The 25069-nt window shown below is 41.6% G+C and overlaps 1 protein-coding gene and 1 long non-coding RNA gene across 3 annotated transcripts in view; one reads left to right on the forward strand and one right to left on the reverse strand.

The window, feature by feature from the left end:
- Nucleotides 1–4322: 4322 nt before the first annotated feature.
- The window catches only part of LOC143371641 (protein TAPT1 homolog), a 37658-nt gene continuing 16911 nt past the window's right edge, over nucleotides 4323–25069 (reverse strand). The window contains exons 4-7 of one of the 2 annotated variants that reach the window (XM_076817058.1): nucleotides 24738–25069; nucleotides 21674–21771; nucleotides 12622–12837; nucleotides 4323–5392 (exon numbers count right to left, since the gene is read on the reverse strand). In XM_076817058.1, coding sequence (XP_076673173.1) covers nucleotides 4877–5392; nucleotides 12622–12837; nucleotides 21674–21771; nucleotides 24738–25069 — 1162 coding nt within the window. In that variant the 3' untranslated portion in view covers nucleotides 4323–4876. The remainder of the gene's footprint in view (nucleotides 5393–12621; nucleotides 12838–21673; nucleotides 21772–24737) is intronic. The other variant, XM_076817059.1, reaches the window with a different exon arrangement.
- The window catches only part of LOC143371713 (uncharacterized), a 156760-nt gene continuing 150195 nt past the window's right edge, over nucleotides 18505–25069 (forward strand). Inside the window, exon 1 of the long non-coding RNA XR_013086115.1 lies at nucleotides 18505–18724. This is a non-coding gene — a long non-coding RNA (uncharacterized LOC143371713). The remainder of the gene's footprint in view (nucleotides 18725–25069) is intronic.

Raw genomic sequence — 25069 nt, forward strand, 5'->3', positions numbered from 1 at the left:
ATCGGCAAATAAAATGCACGTCACAAACTTTGTATCCAATATGACTTAACAATGTTTGCATTACATTTCCCTTATATGTTCTCTTAGAAACATCAAGCTTACGAACCTCTCTTTGAAAACAGAGTTTCACGCAGGAAACGCACGGGATGCGTGGTGTGTCCATAGACCGCTTTGTGAAAGCTCTAAATGCTAAATAATATCGTGATGTAATCTCTTCTTCGTTCAAACTTATTTCAGTATTATTTTTTGTAACGCTTCAGCTTCCTTCCGAGCTTGCAGTGTTATTCGTTCAAGTGTTTCAAGGTCACTATCGTTTAAAGCTTTGTCTAAAGTATGTAATAGGTCTTTATAAATGTTCACTATTCTGTATAACATTCTCTTCAAATTTCGTAAATCCGGAAAGTGAGATGCCAAAATCTCAAATGCTAAAAAATTGGATTTACATAGGTTAGGGTTTATGTAACATCCATGAGAATGACCAACTTTTTCAGCATGCACTTTATTAGAACAGCTACTGATATGCTTGTTCAACTTGTGTACATTTTTTAATAAGCATTCTAATAATCGTTTGAAGAAATCCTGTAAATTATTCAGAATTTCAACATCTTTTGTTTTACAAAGATAATTACAATGCCATGCTTTTGTCGTCTTCTTCGGTTGCAATACAGGTAGAACGTTTATAGCTTTCCCTTCCGAATTCAGTATGATTGATTCAGAACCGGTGAAAGTATGGTATGAACTTTCCGCAAAATATGATTCTGAAGAAGATGTATGTTTGGATTATCCACACAAAGCATTAATCCTGTCATCAACATCTAAACATTCTGCTGCGCGCGTTAAAGAAACTTTCACTTTTTGTTTACAATCTTTCAACAGTTTCCTCATTTCCGAAATGTACTTTTGTCTAATATGAAAACACCATTTTATTATACGCTGAGCTTCCAATCTACTTGCTTCTCCGGACGCCATACTAATAATTTTTGTAAGTTTTCTAATATATGTTTCTGTGTTATTTTGGGTTACTATATTGTTATTTGTTACAGCAATATAACGATACTTGTTTATTATTTTCAGAGCAGCACGACATTTTGCTACTTTATTATAAACATCTCCTTTACGTATTTCATCATAATATACCTTCCGCTTTTTGGAGATAACTTCGTTATTTAACTGATAATATTTTTTTTTCTCTCTGTATTTCACTTCTTTATTTGCATCATAATGCACTTTTGCCTTTTTGATTATACCTTCTCTATTTAGCTCATAATATTTTTTTCTTTTTCTGCATTTCATTTCTTTATTTGCGTTATACTGCATTTTTTTCTTTTTTAATATTCCTTCTTTTTGTGCGTTATAATAGTCAAAAGTATAAAGTTTTATGCCTTTCTCCCTTTTTTACAATCTTTGCCTTTTTTTGTGTTACACTCTCCTTTCTTTGCTTTATGAATAGCTTTTCTTTTTAAACTAATTTCCTCTTTATGTCTTTTATAATAATTAGACTTGTATTCTATCCTATTACATGGAACGTATACATTGGTGATTTTGGACTTTGATACGAATGGTGGTTCTGTCAGAATTATATGTTTTGTATGTGTAGTGACTTCTTTGTCACTAAATGGTATATCTTGAACTGAGGATATTTCATCTTTTTCGTTAGTAATGTCACTTTGACCGATTACAAATGGATCATTTCCACAAGAGGGATTTTTATTAATTTTTCTACCAATTGCAGATTGATATTCGTGCACACAACGTGTTAATTGTTGAACCTGAATGCATGGAAAATGTTCTATACGTTTAGATTAAAACATTTGAATCAAATGTTGACGCATCAACGCATGATTGTACGTTACTTTGTCTGGTAATATTTTGAATAATAACGAGACAGCAAATGCAATCGCAAAAACTCCGCAATCCCGATTGTTAGGTTGAGCTTGTACGTGTGGAAATTTGATAAATTCTTCGTCAATTTTGCCGTCTTGTTTATTTAAAAAAGGGTATAATTTTTCCAGATAAACTTTATGATGACTATGCATCTTCTTGTTATTAAGAGAGTCATAAATATAAAGTCTTCTGTCAGCATATTTATAAAAGCTACAAACCCAGTGCCCCCCTGTATTGGTTTTAAAATTTTCGCATTGTTGCAAAATCTGTATGTGATCATGATTTTCATGAACAGGTTGAATTGTTTCAGGCAAATAATCAATATGATCATCTGTTAACTATTCGCCTCTATGGATAATTTGCATAGTACTTACACTGAGCGGTAAGATATTAATACTACTATTAAAAACGGACATAACGAATTATACTTTTATATATATTAGGATTCAGTAATACATATACAGGGTGTCCCACTAAGGAGTGGACAGCGCGATATCTCTTAAAGTATTGTCGATAAAAATATAAAAAAAATAGGGAATTGCATGGTTCGAGGTGGCCCATTTATTAGCGCGAACGAATTTTGTTTTCGATTATTATTTTAAAAGATACGATGGTCAAGTTCGGTTTTTCAAATGGAACTATTTTTTTTGAAGACCTGAGTTGATAGTGCGTTCCAAGACAAATTCAATAAGCTTTAATGTATACACTTTATTTCCACTGGTTTTTAAGATATTGCGCTTGCAAATTTACTGATTTTCACTGCAAGGTCTTACTGGCGCCACGGGTGGCACTGCCTGTTGAAATGGATACTTACCTGCCAAAGGTCTACGCCAGAAATGGCAGGCCCAAAGGCTGGACAATTCTTTTCCGTCAGAAATGCTACTTAGGTAGGTACATCTGCGGTATCGAGAAGCGCATCGTTACTTTTATTTCGCACTTGCTTCTACGCTCGGATGGCCGGTTCTTTTGGGAGGGATGGAAGTTGGATTGGTTAGGTTAGGAGGAGTGAAAGTTGCTAGACTAAATTTCAACCATAGGGAGCAGATTGTATCAGAACCAATTCATAAGACGATATTACGATATCTCGGTTATGCGCGGACCGATTTTATTGAAATTAGTCTTATTCGAAAGCTTATATGCGGTTTACATAAGAAAAATGCATTTAAATTTAGAAAATATTGCAGGCGTGATGAGATATTAAGGAAATAATTTTCAGGTTAGGTTGGAATGGCTCCGCGACGAGTAAAGGTACACGGTAGCGACAGTCGACATATACAGGGTGTCTTTCCTGTACTTGGCGTCGAGACGCTACCGCGTCTCTAGATAGCTCTTTGCGACGTTAATTTGAAAGAGACCATCCTAAAATTTTTGAAGCTCGGGCATCACTGCTTTCCAGCGGGCGCTGGCAACCCTCCGAACGCCGGGTCGGTGAATGGAATGTAGTGGAATGCGTCCGTGAGGCGGGGTTGCCATTTTACCTGTTCACGTGCGCGTAGGTTGCAGTTTTAACGGATGACCCTGTAAAGCTGTATTCATCCCTTATTGCGTGATGGCGTTACAGGGCGCCGAACGGAATTCTGAAGCAAGACTAAGAGCTACTCTAAAGAAGTACAGCAGACATGAGATTTTAGAGTCACCTTCTACAAATGCGGAACTAGAACCGATCTTGACAGAGGCAGCGGTCAAGAGGGACAAATACATGGTAGAAACAAAGCAGTTGGCAGGATCAGTGTTAATGGCAGCAGGATCCGCCATTTTCATGTTATTGGGAGACCAGAAAAGCGCTGATCCCTGGATTTTGTTGGAAAGCTTAAGCGAAGGGGCAGAGCTGATTACGGAGATTCTGTTTAAACAAACCCAATCTACGAAAGCATTTATTGTGTCTTGACTAAGTAAACAAATAAGGGACCCGTTGGAAAAGAGAGATACCTTATTGTTCGGTAGCAAGTTAGGGGAGAAGATTAAAGAATCCAAAACGATTGCAATGAGTTTGACGTGCAGTATAAAACTCTATTTCGCTCGCTCTCAATGTGTGTCACTTTCGTCCTCAACGCAGACAGAGGCGAGATAGTCAAAGAGAGATAAGACCGGACAACTCCTGGAATACCTACCTCCCTTGATAGTGAACCCGACTAGGCCATAGTAAACACTGTACATCTACCGTAGTGTATTTACATGGAAGATATCGTCGTGCTTTTTATGCTATTTGTGCACTTCACGACCCGCCCCGCTTCCCCTAATAAATAATCATACGTACCTATATCTCCATCCATACCGTCCGCGCTTATGCAAAATCTATTAAGATTAGATACATAGGTATATTCGAAGATATACTAGCCGGTTCCTATAACATATGTCATGGTTTGTCCCCGAGAATCACTGCCTGTATTTATTTTCTCAGTGATGCCCACAAACAACACTTAAATTCATTTTGAAAATAATCTTATAAAACCTTTTTATTTCGTGCTCAATAACTTTCCATTACAAGATAATCATTCTATTACAAAGTAATAATTATGCACAGGGCCAATTCCACGCCAAATTGATCACTTTATGCACCCGATATGAAGGAGTTTGTTCTAAATGAAATATGATACAGTTCACGTGAAATTGGGGAGGGATCAAGGAGACATCACTTCGCTGGTTTCAATTTTGTCTAAAAAATACTGGTCGTTAAAATTTGCAATATTTGCTTATTATCGTGGGTCCTTGCTGTATGTACTTCATGAATTTTTATCTCGGAAATTATTTATTGGATTGAGTTAATTTTTTTTTATTTTAATCTACAAGGTTTATCATATTTGAAGAATATTTTTTAAAAGTGACAAATTATTTTTGTAACATGGAAAATTATAAACAAATTTTTATTTTGCAAATTTCGCCTCGAAGGTCTGGGTCACATGTTCTTAAATTCGAAAAAATCCCAGTCATCGAATGCAAAAAGTGATTGATCTGACGGGGAATGACCTACAGGTATTAACAGAAATGATATTTACTGCTGTGTAATTTTTTGACTACTTTCTTCAACTTGCGTTTCTTCTTTTAAAACAGCTGCATTCAAACACACATTGTTCACACTAATTGGGCTCTCGGAAAACATTGTAGGAGATAAGTTTGGATTTTTTGTATCAGCACCAGTTACAGAATGTTTTGCAGACGATATTGTGTCGTTAGACTTGTTTGAATGTGACGAAATCAAATCGCATGCCTTACCAAGAATTATTACACTATTTAGAATTCTTAATGCTACTAAAATTAAATACGCTAGGAGTAATAAAATTATATTTGCCGGTCTCGCCGACGGTGTGACAGTCGTACAAAGTACTCTGCCCATCGCAACTCCTAAAGGAAGAGGAATAAAACCCATTCGTCGGGCCACTAAGTCCGATGGATCGGAGAAAGCTGTTTCTTGACGAGTTTGTGCCATATCGTAAGCTAAGCTCGTGGTGTAGTCCCTATAGACAGTGGACCGGAGTTCGTTGAAACGAGTTATGAAGGCATGTTTTACCTGAAAGAAAAACGAATTCAGATGATTCCTTAAATTAAAGAAGATGTTGGGGCATAATTTATAGTAGGGTTGCCAAGATGTTTAATTCTTTGTACTCGACAGTACTATTACTCCACAGACAAAAGGTGCCTGGCAGGCGGTGCAGTTCGCCGCTGTGACGCTTGGTTTTTGTCACCGACACCATTGATGTACACTCACAAAGACAGGGCACACGTATTTTTGTTATTGGCGGAATCAGCCACAACTACTTACTACAATGTACACAGACGGAGGTTCAGATGGAGCTAGCGGCGGACTGCACCACCTGCCAGGGGCCTTCTTTCTGTGCAGTAATAGTACCTACCTGTATAAGCACATTGGCATGTTTCCATGCAATTCAACAGTCTTGTACAGAATAAGTGTATGACTTTATATGTAATATAGATATTGCAAAAAATCTTATCAGGTTTAAAAAGTTATTCCGATATTTACAATGTTTAGCTGTATTTTAGTTTCAGCACCCTGCGTGCATTGCGGTCGTAAATATACATATATCATTATTACTTCAGGTTATTTATATAAAGACTGTTCAGCAACAGTTGAGACTAAATTTACAGGGTGATTCTACATGACAAAATAACTCGAAAATCAAGAATACTTTTTAAGTTATCAAGTAATCTGCTGCTCACTGGTGTGCGTCGATCAGATCAGTACATACGCCTGTGTAAAGTTGCTGTCAAAAAACAATAACGCACGGATACGCATAGGCACATAAGAACCGTACCGCATGTGCACAAGCTGTGACAAACTTTGATAAGATAAATCGCTGCATTACATTCGACCTACCTACTTGCTAAAAACAAGGACATATGAAAACCCGCCCTATGGACCTTTCGAGTAGAGTAAGTGACTGCGTCTTCCTGTTCACATAAGCAACCACAAAATTATCACGAAACTAACCTGAAACTAACAAATTCTAACGAACTAAATTATTTGAACTAATACACTTTAACTAATTGAAAATTAATTAGACTAACATGTAAGGAGAGCCGTTAACGTCGAATGCTGGCGGTCTTTGAGTTGAAGAAAGTGTTTGTGATTCGTTAACGGGCAGAAGATGCATGTATGTATTACTTGTGTCCTCTGACACGTTCTGTTCATTGCTCCAATTCATTGTGTGTACTTTACGTACTATCTCGTTTTTGGAAATAATTGTTACGGAGAACATAAATTGTCTGAGCTTGACGCGAGGAATACTCATGGTAACTACAGTGGTTTATTTCCGACTCCGGTCTAGACACACTATATGATTGTCCTTACAAGTTAATTAGTGTAATTAATTTAGTCCAAACATATTAATTTAAGTGACTTAGTTTATTAGGTATAGTTTGTTAGTTTTACATTAGTTTTGTGGTGACTTACGTGAATGCGCGTGTAGTTTCGTGAATCATTATCCTCAACGATTCTTATAGATTATTAACTGTTAAGATTTTATTGTGTAGTATATATTTGAAACGAAAAAATAAACTGTAGACCGTTCAGGAAATACAATGGTTTACAATGCGGTATTACTCTCACAACGTATATTCTGCTGTAACCTCCCACGGGGACTCGAACCCGCTAATACCGACCATCGATAAAACAGAACTGTACTACATTACCGCCAAACCTGTACTACAATACGGCGCAGACTCATTGTATATACTTTCATACACAATTTTAAATTATTAATTTATGACTTAAGCGAATGTTAGAAGAATAAATGTTATAGAGATGTTAGGAATAATTAAATATAAATACTGACGAAAGCGCAAAACAAAACAACATGTATTAAGCGAGAAAAACACGAAATACTAAATAGTGACTCACTGCGCATGCGCCAGCGCGCCAGTTTTCCAGTATAAAAGGAGGCGCGCAGCGGCGCATTCAAGCTACATTTAAAAACACGCTCTTTTAGTTGATGACTGTTCAGCCCTAGAGGAAGCTTAAGTTTCAGCCAGTAAGATTCAGCTCGCTCCGGACACGGTAGCGGCCGTTCTTACTACAGACATTGCCAAGAATCAGGAGCTCGTTCCGGAAACGGTAGCGGCCGTGCTATATATACATAGATACATAGCCACGTAACATAAACTAGCATAGATTAGCATAGATACAAAAAACCCATAAAAAACACAAACGGACGCGCTGGATGTCGGAGAGGTTAGGTTCGACGGTGGAAAAAACATGACGTACACGGGACACCCTAGAGACGGGGGACGGGAACACATCACCCCTCCGATCTACAACTACGCGCTGGAGTGCGGCAACTCCCACAGTTATAGTCCGTAGAATCACCGCGCACTCCCACACCATCCGTACACCACGTCAACTCACCCACAATAATCAGGGAACAACCATAACTTACTTAATATCCGGCAGTTAGAGACAAGAACACTCACAGCATCCAAAATGTCGCGCCGGCCAAAACTGATGATTTCCTAACAAATCAATTTAGATAAGATTTATAGAAACAGTGCTTCGATTTTGAATATTTCTATGCGCCCCTAAGCTGTTCCTCGTACGATGCAGGAACGTACACGGGATTGAATTTTCATGCACAACTTTAGGAACTAGACGTTAGCAGGACGTAGCGGAAGAACTGGGCATCATCAACGGTACCACCACCTGCGCTTCCACCGACAAGGCAGGAGCCACGAGCGCAGGCGAACCCCGCCAACGCCCAAGGGAAGGAAATCAATGAGAGCGAGGACGAAGACAGCAACGACATAGAATACTATGCGAGAAGGGGAGTAAGAACACCCCCGAAGTCAGAGGATGAGCCCGAGCCCGGAACAAGGTCGGACGACGGGGAACCAAGTATGGCGCTCCCTTTATGGAGGGCAGTACTAGAGGAGGCAGAGAGAGAAGCCAGGAGAGAATTGGAAGAGGTGGTCAGACGTAACGAGGAGTGCAGAGCGCTCAGGGAAGCTCGCATAAGCCATATACAGCTTATGCAGGAGAAGGCCGATGCCCTGAGAGAGTTGGACGCCCTCGAGGAGGCGGACGACGAGAACGACGACCACACCGTCGACACCAAGGACATGGACGAGGACTGGGGGGAGGACATAGAGTGGGCAGGGGTAGAGAACATGGAAGGCGAACCGGACGGTGAGGACTGTCTGAGCCGGGAGGACATGAACCGCTGCCCACTTTCTGAACATCTCCAGCATGAGCAGGAGGAGATGACAGAATGGGAAGACGAGAAATGGGAGCAGGCGGAGAGGGAGGACTACGACAACGAGAAACACGATTAAGAAGGGCCCACGCCTAGAGGTAACAAATCAGCAAATCCACAAGGAAACAGACACGGGGAACAGGAAAGCAGGAGAGGGGCGTTTGTGGAATGCAAAAAGAAATTCACCCACCGAGCACTCTAGGAACTCTTACTTGCTCTTCCTCTTTCTCTTGACCACCTCCATCCCAACCCCTTCCACCAACTCAACATCTGTCCCTATCGACTGAGCCACCAACCAATCAACCAACAAACCAACCAACCAACCAACCAACCATCCAACCAACCAACCAACCAACCAACCAACCAACCAACCATCCGACAAAATAACCAACTAACCAACTAGCGACTGACCAGTCAAACACAAGTAGGGAAAGGGGGGAAACTAGGCGCGTGAATGCACACATCGAGAGACGAACACGAATAAAGGGAGGGGGATGGGTAACAACCACGCGATTCAGACTACCGAAGCATACGCACACACTGAACACTCATCTATAATTACAGAACGCCACAAGCAAGGCATAGTGAAATACGAAACCTAACCCACAAGGGCTGCGGGGGAGACCCAATCCCAGATAAGATCATCCACACACCTACTAATCACCCCCCCCCACCCCCCCCCCCCGGCAGGTTAGACTCCTCACAGCGCCGCTCGGAATGAAAGTGGGCCAGAAGAAGCGGTCTTTGGGAAAGATCAGCAGCGTTGTGCTGGTATACCAGGACAGGGCAAGTCAGAGACCAGGGTTTGTGGTCAACGCGAGGGAATACCGCAGAGCAAGGAGCGGCAGCCCGAAGAAGGAGGGCAGACACAAGGGAGGGGAGTCGATCACGGAGATCCCCGACTCCGAGGAGCAAAGGAGACAGGAGAGGGAGAAGAACTACAGGGATTTAGAGGAACTCAGGGAACGCCCCTTGTTCCCGTGGTTGAGGCTCGAACGCGCCAAAATAGGCACGCCCAGTAGGGTGGGCCAAAAAAATCAAATTTTCGAAACTTGAAACAGCCTAGTGCGGAACAGTTGTGTCTGGGGAAGACAAACGGAGGGAAAAAAAGTTTTTTGAAATCGGTCAATATTTAACCGGGCCCAAACGGGGTCAAAATTTTTAGTTTTTGACCAAGTTTGGCGACTTCTGTATATTTTTATAAAATTTTCATATTTCACTGTTGAGCATCAGAAAATATTATTTAAGCACATAAACACGTGAAATAGTGTTTTATATATTGTGGCGAAGCGGAGTATCTGTGTTTCTATTTTTTTATGTAACGCGGTTGTAATGCAAGAGGAACATATCTTATTTATTCAAGAGCCGGTCCAACAGCCATTTTGATCTGTAACATTAAATAGCCATTTCTTATAGATTTTTGTGCGCTGAAAACGAATCCGCAAACCGTTTGTCGCCATCACCCTCTGTTTTTGAGAAATTCGGTTTTAAAAAAAAAATGCAAATTTTCAACTTTGAACATCTTTTAAGTTCAAACAGTAATAGTTATTCGGTTGCATGTTCCGCCAAATTATTCTACGAACGCTCGCGAATACAACGATATAAGTTATTATTGCATTATTAACATTTAAATATATTTAAACAACGATCAAATGGAAAAGGACACTCGAAATGCACCGTTTTTTTTGCAGATATCTCTCTATATATATCAAAAACTAAACCACCCTCAGTGAAAAGAAGAAAGGGCTGCCGCAGATAGACCTAATTGGTACCGAGACACCGGAGGAAAGCCCGGCAGGGACAATAAAGCAATAGCCGCCAACCGCCATGCCCGAAGCAAGGAAGCAGGCGCCGACGGAAGCGGAGGACCCTGGCGGGGGAACTAGTAACAACAGCAACAACGACAGCAGACCTCCCGCTTTCTGCTATAATATGGCTTTAAGAAACCATTTTATTAATGGAAACTGCTAAAATGGACTTCAAATTCGGTAACGAAGGTTTTGTTTAAAAAAATATATATATAACACATAAACTATATGTATGAAAAGAGATTATCCAGAGGTATTTCGGCATATATTTACAAAATACAAAAACTTAATTTTAAGGGTTGGTGGTGAGGGTAACTTGAAAAACATATTTTGTTCGAAAATTATTTTTCCGCGATTTTGTAGATATAAAAAAGGATGCAAATTTTGTTTAAACTTCTTTTCGATATCTCTCACCATTCTGGAAATATTCCACGGAAAAGAAAATTCTACATTTTTCTCAGGGGGTGATTTCACTCTCAAAAATTGCATTATGGCACCAACAAAAAATAGGGTTGCGTTACGGATGAACTACTCGCAAAAATCAAATTCATTAAAGGCAAAATGAACAGTACATATTATTTGGAGTTAATAAAACATCAAATTGATAAGTGGGTATGCACTACGTATATCCGGCAATAATTTCATATTCCAGCAAGACAATAAACCGTAAATACTTCAAAACTCGTCCAAACATATTTTGCAACAGAAAATATATCTACTTTACCGTGGCCTGCACGTTTGCCGCCATCAACATTATTGAAAATTGTTGGAGTATGCTTTCGAAAGTAGTGTACCAAAAATGGGAAAAAATACTGTGGCGGTAAGCGCCCCCGCGCGGACGGCGAGCGAAGCGACGAGGCAATCTGCGCGTTGGCAACAGTAAAAGAGGCGCGGCGATCGGCAGACGGCGCATGCTCGAAAGTTACGCGCGAATATCGGGCCTGAGCACACGTAGCAATAAAAAACCAAAAAACTAACAATGTGTAAGTTCTTTGATACCCACAACAATACGAAACGGTTGAAGAATTAAAAAAGGCTATTACATTGGAATGGACTAATTTAAGTAACGAAAAAATCCAAAAAATATATAAATTGTTACCGAAAAGAATGATTGATACTATAGAAAATAAGGGAGGGACTCATTACTGGCTAAGCATTACTAATTATGTATGGCCTCATGACTTATGATAAATGTAATAAATGGTTACTACTTTATAAGTGTGTTATCATTTCGCCTTTGGTATTCATCAGTTTTTCCTTGTTGTATTAAAACATTTGCAATACAATTTGCAATATTTTATTTTAAAGTATATTTTCAACGGTACCAGCAATGAATATACCATTTTGCACCTCTTGTCGACTTTATTTGCTGGTATTGTTGAAAATATACTTTAAAATAACACATTAGAAATTGTACTGCAACTATTTTAAACTACGAATAACAATTCAGAGTAAGGTCATCAATAAACTCAAATAAATGTATTATAATAAAGGGCGCAATTTGAAAAGTTCGCCTAGGGCGCAAAAAAGACTTGAGTCGGGCCTGCGCAAAATTTTGCGAAGAGGTTTTCGTGCTCACGGTAAGCGCTTGCGACCATCGCTCACGCTTACCGCGCATGCAGTGTTCCATCTCGCTCCCCCCCCTTCGCCCAGAAAGAAGCTAGAAACGAACACTCGAAGCTTTGATATGCCAAAAACACAAGTCTAACAACTCTGATTTTAAAACACGGTTTCGGAAAAGTCTAACAAGGGAACATATCGAACCCATACACAGTAATTTGAATAAAATTCAATGGGAAGTGGTTCTTAGAAAATTATTCGACACATCTTTCTTTTTATCGGCAATATAGGCAAGGTTGTGTACTGAAAGTGGCATTTCTCATCTCTACTCGAAACTCCCATACGAAGGGGTTTGACATGCCCTTGCGGATTTCAGGGAGTAAGCAAATTGTATGTGATGTAATAATTTATCTCTAATAGTTTTTAGAGTGTCACAGAATCGTGTTGCGCCGCCGAGTGTCATGGAATGGGCCGCAGCTTTTACAATATCAGCTTCTTACCTAGCTTATGCCGAACGCCGTATACATAGATATTTAATAATAAAACTACATACAGAGTTTTGACTTGTTTCTAATATATTAAAATTGTACAATTCCTATAATAAATCCAATCCAAAAGAAAATAAAAAATATCTAATATATCAATATTATAGAAGTTTATTTACATACCCAATCCACAAGCAGTTCAGCCAACATCAACAATATACAATCTGGTAAAAGGACCGCAAGACGTTCTGACTTCCATGCATATTCTTTCATTGTTTGCAGATTTACAGCGAGAAGAAGCATCGTTAAATGAAAACGTTCTCTTACGTCTGCACAAGATAGTTGAAATAGATTATTTTTGTCAAACTTCTTAAAAACGGAACCTTTCAATTCTACAAACTGAAAAAAAGTTCATTTTGTGAATTATATATATTTAACATGTATTATTTTGCCTCTTTACTTTTTCAATAAGCTTACAGTGATAATACATGAATCGTATGTGGGCAACCGGCCAATGTATTATAAATATATACAATGTTCTATAAAAAAATAATTGCTCCATTCCATCAGTATTTACAGTTTTTAGCTTTTGTAAAAACTGGTCACATTTAGAAGTTAATTCTAGACACACATACGTATATTCACACTTTGAATGGCGTCGGCGTACTTTTTCGGGGTGGAATTTACATTCGGTGCACAGTTTTGGGGTATTTCATGTTGATAATATCTGGAAAGTAGCGAAAGGATTAAAGGGTCCGAGAGTTTACTTTGAAAATCAGTCAAGTACAGAGTTCGCTTTGTACAGATGAATGTCACAGTGTGTTCTCTCAAAATAAGGTGACATTCGATCTTGGTCCTTCGGGCCGCTTTCTGGCTGAAGGACGAGCAGAACGACAAGCACCATGGCTGGCGGAGCCGAGGAGCCCCGAATCACCTGGTCGGCCCTGATCAAGAAAACCCGGGCGCAGATGCTGTCAGCTTAGCGCCTACTGGCTAACGTTAAGAAAATGGGCGTGGCAAAATTCACCGTGGATAACGTCCAGGTCCTGAAGGAGACCTGGGCCCAGTGTCAGGACCTGTACCTGGAAGTGTAGGCCCAGATCCCGGAGCTCGAGCGCGAGGCCTGCGCATACCTGGCGAACGAGGAATTCGCTGCCGCCGAGGAGGAGTACTGGGCGACGATGGAGGTCGTCCGGACGCTTTGCGACCTCCCACCGCCCTGCAACCACGGCGGCCACGGACCCCGAGGCAACCACGCACGGAGCAACGAAGAACCGCGCTCGGCTCCCACGGAGTGGCAAGCATTCCGCAATCTCTTAACGTCGCTCATAATCAAAGACGCGGCCCTCGACGAATAGGCAAATTTCGCCACCGCCTCAGCGACCTTGTCCAGGCGGTTTGACAACAAACGCACTCTGGTTGCGGCCCACCTCCGCACGCTGATATCGATGCCGCCGATGACGAGCAATTTTGCCGCGAAGCTGTCGCGCGTGCGTGACACGACGAAGCGGTCCCTCACGCTCCTCACGCATCTCGGCTGCCCCACCAAACATTGGGACGATATCGTGGTGAGTTTACTGACTCTAAAATTGAAGTCAGAAGTTCTGTAGGAGTGGGAGCTCTCGCTCGGTGCGCGTACCGATCTTCCCTCCTTCGACGACCTGGAGAGGTTTCTCGAGTCGCGCATTCGCGCACGGGAGACCACACAAGCCGTAGAAGACGCGAAGCTCCGCACGCGCGACGCTGCGCCGAAACTCCCGCCGTCCTCGACCGCTCCGGTGTGCACCACGCACACCGTACACGGACCCCCGCGCCCCTTGAACAAAGCACACCGTCCGGTGTGCCAGGCGCGCCACGCCACGTACCGCTGCTCGGTCTTTCGGTACATGCAGCCCGAGCAACGCCACGATTTTGCCCGCAGCGAGCGTTTATGTCTTAATTGTCTCGCACCCGGCCATCTGTCCCCGACTTGCCTCGCCACGGCCTCGTGTTCGCGAAGCGGACAGCGACACCCCTCGCTCCTCCATCTGACCGACAATGCACGCTATCAGGCGCACGCCGCCCTGACCTCCACGAAGGCAGATAGTGTCGGTTTTTCAAAGGTCCAACTGACGCGCTGCGCCTCAGAGTCTCCTCTATAGCAGCGTTTAAACCAAGCAAGATGGAGTGAGCATCGTTCTTCCCTAGGAAACCACCGTGCAGGCCACAGGGTGGGCGGAAAGCATAGTGGGTTCCGAAAGACCACGTCTTGACTCGATGGGATCACCGTAAGGAATTTTGCTATTGGGTAGGCCATAACGGTCACGAATTATAAACGTTCGCAACCGGGGAAACCTACCCGTAAGGTTGCCAGCAGCAAGCAACGCACCAGGAGAAAAACGGTCACCCATCTTTCCCCGATACGCGCCCCACGATGCTTAACTTCGGTGATCGAACAAGAACCGGTGTTTCCATCGCGGCCACTGCCGCTGGCACCTCCACGAAGGCAGATAGTGTCGGTTTATTCAAGGTCCAACAGACGCGCTGCGCCTCAGAGTTTCCTCTATAGCAGCATTGAAACCAAGCAAGATGGAGTGAGCATTTAATCTCTTTCTAGGAGACCACCGTGCAGGCCACAGGATGGACGGAAAGCAGAGTGAGGTCTGAAAGACCACGTCTTAACTCGATGGGATCACCGTAAGGAATTTTTGCTATTGGGCAGGCCATAACACGGTCACGAATTATAAACGTTCGCAACCGGGGAAACCTACCCGAAACCTCCACGAAGGCAGATAGATAGATAGTGTAGCCGTCTTGGCCCAAAATGGGGCGCGCTCTACCTCAGGCTTTCGCCTATACGAGCATTTGGCTTGCAAGGTGGTATTAGCGGTACATGACTAGCGACCCCGCCAGGGCCGGGCCGGAAAAAGCAGAGAAGGACCACGCTTGACTCCACGGCGTCCACTGTAGGAATTTTACTCTCTGAGCAGGATGCCAGGTCACGAGGAATATAATACATTCGCGACCAGACTAAGTCCCTGGCTATCTTCTGCTCTCTTTGGGGTGCATGCACTCACCCAGGGCCACCAGGGACGCTCTGGTGGCCGGGGACGGCCTTGCATAAAATCGCAAGCCCGTCCTCATGCGAATCGGGTACACCGGGAACGCAACCGCCCGTACAGGGGTTAGAAGAACCACCTGCCCCTGGTGATCCTCCACGAAGGCAGGCGGCATCGGGCTCTCGGCAGGGGCGTTCAACGCGGCCGCAGCACCCGACGCCTCGCTGCGAGGGCCGGTGCTGCTTGCCACCGCCATCGCCCGCGCGCGGTCAGCGGGTGGCGAAATGATGACCATCCGCGCGCTGTTGGACCAGGGCGCGCTGACGTCCCTGGTATCGGAATCCGTGGTCCAGGCCCTCCGCCTACGCCGTCAGCCCATGTGGATGTACTTGACCGGAGCACTGGATGGAAAGTAGCGCTGCTACTTTTTGACCCGTCAGGTACCCGGCTACCCGGAACAACTTCAAGCCATTGAATGTGGTATTCTTCGATAATTTTTGGCTACATCAAACAATACCAGAGACAAAAAAGCATGCAATTGCTTGAAGTTGTTTTGGGTAGCTGGATACCCAACGGGTCAAAAAGTAACAGTCCTAATGGAAAGTTGGGGACGTCACGGGCTCAGGCGCAGCTCACCCAGTCCCCGGATAAGGAGGGTGTCCGTGGGATCACCATCCACGCCAAGGTCGTTCCAAGGGTCTCCTCATATCTTCCCGACGGTCGCCCACTACAAAGCAGCCGGATCGATTTGAAAGACTCAACTTAATGATCTAGAACCGTCCATCTGCCGACCCGTCGACCTGATCGTCGGGGCAGACCACTTCGGCGCCCTGTTGCTTTCCGGGTTTCGTCGCGGCAACTCCCCGCCCCTAATCGCGCAGGAAACCATCTTCGGATGGATTGTTTCGGGTCCCACCGACCGCACGCCCCTCGCGAGTACCTAGCGCGTCGCTCTTCTCCCGTGTGCGTCCGCAGCAGACGAGGTCTTGCTCTCGACGTAAAGAGACCCATGTAACGAGCCTCGATTACTGTATGCCGCCACTTCGGGCCACCCCCGCAGTTCTGATCGTGTCACAGCGGGCAATCGCCACGCGAGCGCCCTTCACGCTCTTCGGCCACAGGACTGGGGTCCATGGCGGGCGGAATGTTGCGGCCGCGCGCAATGCATCGCACCGGCTGGATTTGAACGCGCGCCCGCGGCGACATCAACACAGCTGTTGAGCCGTTGTTTGGCCACGTGCTTGCATCCACGTTGTCGGTGTACCGTCCATCTTTGTTTGTGAAGTTTGTATGTGTACGACGTCTGTCACAGACTGACGACCAGTCAATTAAAAAAAGGTGTTTCGTCCAACGAACGTGTTCTGTCCATCTGCTCGCCTTCCCATCGAGTCGCGTCAGCGCCGAGAATCCGCTCCGCTCTTCGCGGATACAGATCCCGAACTGGCAGGGAGTTTTTTTGTCTATATTACAGCGAAAACCGTTGAGTCATCTGGTAACGAGAATTTTAATTACTCTATTCTCTATTAAATCTTCCTGAAAGTGCCGCCAATAGATTGGCGAGATTCTGTTTACGAAAATGAAACAATATAAACACGACTATACTCGGGCTGTTTTCAATTATACGGAATTTGGTAGCAATTTCAATGATGTATACTCAAGAATAGTCCGAATGAGGTCGTGTTTGGAGCCATTTTCATCGAAATAACCGCATCTATCCGTTGTTGGTACATCATGAAGATTTAATACACAATATATGTAGAAGTTTAAATTTTCATTCGTATTTACATGTATTCAAAGTGCGAAACGAGCTGGACAGAACATAAACCAGGGTAAGCAATCGGCCAGAAAGACCTGGCCGACCTGAAGAGGAACTTCTCCACACCGTGCGCCAATCAAAGTGTTAAACTTACTGTATATAGAGTGTTTATAAATATGTGGTACAATATTTCAGGGTTGGTTCTACTCATCAAGGTAATAAGAAAAGTCGGTATACGCATATGTCCGATAATGCTTAGTTTTGCAGTTATAAGCATTTTTATATTCCGTAAAATACTAGCCGAAACGCCTATTAAAGGGCAACCGGCAGATTGGCGCGTTCGTCAGTTGGCTTACTTAGTACCTACTTATACTATATTTTCATTCATATCCTTTCCATCGCGCCTTTAAAAAAACATAGGCGAAATGATAAACAATATATCGATCCGCAGAAATACAGCTGGGCTTCGTTAAATGCCACTTTAATAGGCGTTTTAGACCCGTGTTTTACGGAATATAAAAATGCGTATAAGTGCAAAACTAAGCATTATCGGACATATGCGTACCCCGACTTTTCTTATTATGCGCAGAACCGACCCTGAAATATTATCCCACATATTTATAAACACCCTGTACATATGTACAATTTTGCATACATACATAAGAGGAACTGATACACGCATCACATTAGTGTTGCACTTCAGAAATATAAGAAAAGACCAATACAATCCATTAAGTGCAAACACGGTTGTCAAGACCTGGGTGTAGGAGATGCATAGACATATACGCAACGGGGATAAAAATCATGGCACAATCGAAAAAGGGGTGATTCCTTATGTCAAAATAAGTTGTACAGCAGACTCATTCGATTGTGTCCTCTAATACAAATGCATAGCCAAGAATGGCCTAATTTCACATATATATTATGTAGTGGTCGTCCGTTTTGTGAACACATTTACAACATTTCGTGCAAAATCGTGAATATGATCTAAGGCTCTTTGTTTGGGAATGAGATAGTTCCCAACGCCACCACACTCACTCTCACCGCAGCACCTCGCGGGCTGCGATACAGCGACTCGGATCGATGATCAAGCCGCCAAACAGCGACGATCGATCTACCAATCAGCGACGATCGATACGTCAATCAGAGCGCCGCATTGACGCTCTAGAAGAATCGATAAGACACACGAACGGAAGACCAGCCATTTTCGGCACTCTTTGGTTTCTCGTGGCGGGGAAATGGGATCCTGCAAACGATTCGTAGTGGAGGGAGAACACCTACGGCAGTAGCGGTATACAGGGTCATCAGTTAATCTTGCAACCCGCGCTCGCGCTCGCAGGTGAAATGGCAACAGTGCCTCACGCACGCATTCCACTACAATGCGCTGATAGTTGCGGCATCTATGAGCTGATGATGAAAGTGTAAGGTCTTTTAGATGCCATTAGAGAGCGCAGGGTGCTTTTGGCTTCCGCCAGAGGATATTAAATTTGACGTAGCAGGCGGGGAAGAAAACGGTAGCCATTTTAAGAGTGCGATCGCACCGATCCCGTTCCGCGTAGATATATTTACCTATGACACGGTCCAGCTGCGGTATTAGACCACATTGACGCATTAGTGGCCCAGGTTGAAGAATTTTTGGGGCCTTTTTCGTATAACTTTTGAACTATAAAAGATATCGGAATGCAATTTGCGTCGAAAAATGTGGAACAATTATTCCCTCTTAATGATGAACAATTTAAAATATTTTACGTTTACTTAATTCTTCTTTAATCAATTTTAACCATAATTGTTGTGAAAAGCTTTTGCAAACCGCTTATTTGATACTCTTTATTTAATGCTCTTTTTAAAATTCATGGCGCTGATAAACAATAGGCTAGTTGTCTCTGTATCATTACTTTCATAAATTGAGGAATTAAATTTTTATTCATTTATATATTAGTGCTGCAGCCTCAGAATCTAATGTTCTGATTTCATTTTTTTGTGATTTTATCGTTAATGTAGTGCATGTGGACGTAAGGGGTAACTAATGGGACGTGTCTTTGATTGTAACAGTGTTTGAATTTTTTTATAGAATTTTTGTGTCTGAACATTTTAACCTTTTAGATTCTCGACGCCACGCTTATACTGGCTTCCGTTAATGTCATTTTTGGAACGATGCGCCATTATTGTGGGTTTTACACGCAGGTGGCGAAAAATCTCTCCGTAGAGGGGTATAGGGCCGCGGTCAACCCTGTTGTAGGTAAAATTTTTTAAATTGAGAGGGCTCCGAGACCAGTCGACATTGTTTTGAAACCTCATTATAGTAATCTGTGGTGCGAGTGGTAAACGGATCATAAAACGGGGTGCAAGATTAAATGCTGACCATGTATACCTATTGTATAGCATAAGTATACCAAAGTCAAGGCGTGCTTTCATACTTCGACAGAGCAAGAACCCCGCGAGTCAGTCCAACCGCTGTGGGTGATTCGCATAATCGTCTCCAGACGTAACATGTCGCTCGCGCCATGTATCATGAATTTTGCAAAAAGTAATTTCTTTATTTTTCACCGAATCGATGCGAAAATGGCAACAATGGTTTCCTGGAAATCTCCCGATTAAAAGACACCAAACACCATGTAAATTGGACTATTTTTAACGAAGTGAGTTTCAAATTCTAGGCTTCAAAGTTTAGGCTTCTGTTCGTCAGGGAAAGACGATAGGGTGAAAATTATGAAAACTTAAATTTTTTTTATTGGACGACACTACATTGTAACGCGTGAGTCCCCAAGTCACCGTTAGTACTCCGCGTTTGGGACTCGGCGGCTCGAATAAACACGCTGCCGAAAGTTTTTCGAAGCATTCAAATAAATCTTCGAATAAACCATCGCATAAACGGTCGCATAAACCTTCACATAAACATTCGAATAAATATAATGATGCGAATGTAAATTTTATTCAAAGCTACGGATGAAACTCTTGGAATGAAAAAAATTAACTGTATTCGTCGGGAAAATTCTCATCGAATAAACTTATTTATTCGTTGCTCTTTGAATAAAGATAACTGGGATTTTTTCAAGGCTCGAATAAAGATATAATATCTTTTATTCGACTCGTTATTTAAATAATTATTTATCTAAATAATGCCCAACTTTGCTCTGAGCAAATACCAACTCATATCAAAGGCAGAGCCTATGATATGGTTCTGTCCTAGACCTACACCATATTTACTAATCATGCGAAATTGGACCAGTCACCACTGTGTATTTGTGTTAGAGGAGCCAAAATCGAATGAGCCGGGTGTACATTACATTTACCATGTTTAATTTGGATTTATCGCCTGTTTGAAAACGGGACATTAATTGTAGAATTAAACAAAGATATCAATGGATTTTAACAAAACACTACTCGTTTAAACTCCATTCTACACTCTCTAAAGATATAGGTAAGTGTAATCGTGACAAACGTTGCATTTCTAAATAATGAAACTTACAGTAAAAAATAGTAATAGTCAAGCCTTCTGAACACCATGAACATTGTTGAAATATTTTCCGAATATGTAATATTACGATACATGTAATCTAATACGTACTTTTTTCCTGAAAATTCAACGCTCTATGGAATTCTACATATTATAAAATAAATGGTCATTGGGTCATTCCACGCCAACTCGATCACTTTTTTCCTTCGATGTCTCGGATTTTGTTCAAACTTGAATATGTGGTAGCCCTCGTGAAACTGGGGGGGGGGGGGGTAATTCACCATATTGTCGATTTCGAGTTTGTTCACAATATATAGGGCCTTGAATTTTGCGATTTTTGCCTATTTTCGTAAAAATGGATTGTACTTATGAATTTTTATCTCGGAAACTATTTGTTGGATTTAGTTGATTCTTGCGTTATTTTAATCTAGAAGGATCGGCCTTCCTAAATATTTTTGTTTCCGGCTAAAAAATCATTTTTACAATAATGAAAATTATAAATAAAGTTTTATTTTGCAAATTGAGGCTCAAGGTCATGATTTTAAAAATCCGAAAAAAAGAAGGCCGATCCTTCTAGATTAAAATAACGCCAGAATCAACTAAATCCGACAAATAGTTTCCGAGATAAAAATTCATAAGTACAACCCAGTTTCACGAAAATAGGCAAAAATCGCAAAATTCAAGGCCCTATATTTTTTAAACAAACTCGTAATCGACAAAATGGTGAATTACCCCCCACCCCCCTAGTTTCGCGAGAACTACAACATATTCAAGTTTGAACAACATCCAAGACATCGATGGAAAAAAGTGATCGAGTTGGCGTGGAAAGATCCTATTTACTTCCGGTACCTGAGACAAGGACTAAACAAATTATTTAACTTCTCTATCACTTATATCTGTCATGGCTATATATTTGTAATTTCAGTCACTACGTTTGAAAGTAGAATGTAGAATAGGGCTATACTAACATCAACAAATACTTACATTATTGGACATCATTATAGTAAGTAGAGCTTTGTTGCTGCTGTTTATCGCTACGTTCAAAGTGGTTGCTTGAAACAGTACCAATATGCTGTGTAATACTTTAACAGTAAAAAATGTAAAAGAAAATATATGTGTATTAACACAATTTTATAACATTGCTTATTGCTAAATTAACAGGGATTTTTTAAATACGGTAATATTTATTCGCGGTAAGCTAACAAAGAAGGTCGGAAAACGGACATATTGCTGCCTTTAAATAATATCTTCTTGATGAATTTTAAACTCAAGGTGAAGTGTCTTCCATTTAGTATAAATGTGTTAAGAAGTTTGATAAGTAGAGTGTTCTCCCGTTAAGAGCACAGATCCTCCGCTCCGTTAAAAGAACATTCATTCCCCCCTACTTCTTTTGTAGTCGCCGCGGCGAGTGTGAGAGACTGAGAATGAGCAAAGGGGAACAGCCGAAAAGCTACACATTTCGTTGGAGATAGCGGCGGCAGCATACATATTACTAAAAGAAGACGGCAAAGACGAAAGGTGAGTCGACTAGCATACCATTTCGTTAAGGAGGCGATCTCAGTACCAGATCGTAACGTTTATCATAAAAAGCGCTACTATCTGGCATCTGGTAAACCTCGAGCTACTGTTTATCAAAGCCGGCAGCAGCACGCTTTTATGTTTTTTCGACGGTCAGAGAAGGGAAGCACAGTGTGTGATAAAGAATACAAGCGTTCGAGATACAAATATGTACCTAAATATATTATTCTTCTGTTCCAGGCATTTAAACCGAACCACGAAGGTATGAAAAAGTAGGGCCTCCTAAGATAAATGTTATTGCTGTGATTCATTCTATGTTACCACCATTAACTGCACTGTAACGTTTAACGTAGAGGACCCCATCTCTTTTCATCTATTGGTCATTTAAGCTGTCTGCGACGCAAATTAAATTTTAAATTAAGAAAATGATTTAATCTTTGATTTTTAGAATTAAACGCTGAATTCTATACGAACATAAATTGTATTATATATATTTAATACTTTCATATGTAAGTTGTATGTAAACTTAATTACAGAATTAAATTTATTATAAAAAATAAATTAAGAAAAGAATAAACATAGAAAGAAGAATGTAGTGAGTAAGAAAATCTGGACGGAATTTTAACAGAGACGCAAAAAGAAGCATCGGCATAGTAGGCGAACAACTTACACGCTGCATGACGGTGTCATCTGCCATACGCTTTTACACCATAGTAGATGTATGGAACTCTTAAAACTTTAACGTTAAATATTTCATAGACTATTAACCGTCGGCCCTAAAACCGGGCATTATTAACTTTAGTATTGCAAGTTGTATCACAGTGGAAAAGCTCATTAAAGAATGAGCGGGACACTTGGGAACCTTTCCTTGTAAGACGGGCGCTTAATATGAAAGATACATAGGCGTAACTTGGCGGACTTCGAGATCACTTTCAAAGACTGATGAAGGACAAGAGGAGTTCAAAAGATTGACTCTAGACCTGAAGAACCAAAGCGGAAGCCAGTAAAAAAGAGGGTTGAACGTGGGGAAACTAACACCGTTGTTGTCGACCATACTGAAAAGGAAACCGAGGAACAAACGCAGCGTAGGAGTATCAAGGACCACAAAACTAACAATAAGTTCGAGAAGGAGTAAAAGACGGTTCTCACGTACCTCACTTCTCCGGATAATACAGACGAACCCGACACGCTAAACTTTGTCATGGCCAGCATCGGCAAACTCCAAGGGCTACTAAATGAGTCCTTCCTCTTGCAGGATATCACGTCCCGCGACTTCAATAAATAAAGTTATTCAATTATCAAGTTATCATTCAACAATGCATTACATCGCGTGCAGAATTCATTTGAAGTAGTTTTGTTTCGTTATAAGCCCAACGTTCGGGGGATAGGCCGAACTTCTAACGAAACAGTATGCTAGTCGACGGACCTTTGTTCTTTGCTGTCTTTCTTTAGTAAGACGATGCCACTTCTATTTCGATCAAAACTTATGGCTTGTCGCTGTCGTGTGTCCTCTCGTTAATTTTCAGTCTTTCGCACTCGCCGCGGCGACTAAAAACGAAGTAGGGGCGATTGAAGTGAACTTGTAACGAAACAGGGGAACCGGACTTATAACGGGACAACACTGTACAGGAGTGCCTGTCCAATAGAAACGTTCCACACCTCTCGAACTGAAACTGAATTACCCCTTCCAAAATTTTCGTTGATTTAAGGAACCCTCGACGCTCGAGAACAATGGGACTATAAAAGACAAAGGTAAAGCTAGCCATCAAGTTCTTTATTTCTCATCGGTTTTTCCCGAAATGACGTCAATCGATTCCTTGTGCTTTCATATACATCGGACTATTTTTAACGAAGTTAGCTTTAAATTCTGCAAATTAATTTTTTATGTAATTTCGTTAATTACAGGCCCATATACGTATGGTATTTGGTGTCTTTTCATCGGGAAATTACAAAGAATTGATTAGCGGTATTTTCTTAAAGATCCGATGAGGAATACGGAACTTGACATTTTTCACTTCGTAATGGCTAGTGTTACTTTTATCTTCCCAATCTCCTGGCCTATATTCTGTAACGCCGAAAGCCATAAAACTCAGTGAAGCGTGAAATCGGAGGTGTGGAATTAGTTTCTTAGACTTTCTAACCGAGATGGGCCAGACTCTAGCACTTCTCAGTTAGACAGGCACACTTGGACCTTGGCTTGCCCAAGCTTACATTCAATATATCTGTTCATTTTTTTTAGTGGATTGGTTATATATTCCTGCAATGGAAACACTTCTCTGCTCGCGAAAATTTTCATGCGCCGTTCCGCACTAGTTCAAATTCAAACGTGCACTGGTGTATTTATTTTATTTTTCGTCATTCGAAACAATTTGCTCAAAATTTGCTGAAAAAACGTATATAACATATGATTGGTATTGTATGCATGAACTATGTTGTACTACTTCGTCAATTTTATTATAGTATCTGTTTTATCAAATTTAACTACGCTGATTATAAACTAATTAATTAACATTAAAATAAAAAAGGATACAAACATAAGTAAAGGCAAACAGTAAATGTGGCAGAGTACCCAAATGCTGAGCTCCCGTTTGCGTCTTGTATCTAGGTTCTGTAGCAGTCCACAAAAGAGCATCTATCGTGTCTTGACCAAAAGCACTGAATAATCTATCGCCAACTTCCAGCATATTATAAAATATGTACAGTTTTATTACTGATTGACTTTTTACCAAATGATACATCATAGAAGTGTCAACTTTCCATGTGGCTACCCAACAGCCAATCACAACAATTCCCTTTAAAAGGTCGCAAATCTCTGCTGGCCTTAGATGCTTCTTCCCAAACTTTAGATTATGCCTCTTCTTC

The sequence above is a fragment of the Andrena cerasifolii genome, chromosome 7 (genome assembly GCF_050908995.1).
Source record: "Andrena cerasifolii isolate SP2316 chromosome 7, iyAndCera1_principal, whole genome shotgun sequence".
In the NCBI taxonomy this organism is placed as follows: domain Eukaryota; kingdom Metazoa; phylum Arthropoda; class Insecta; order Hymenoptera; family Andrenidae; genus Andrena; species Andrena cerasifolii.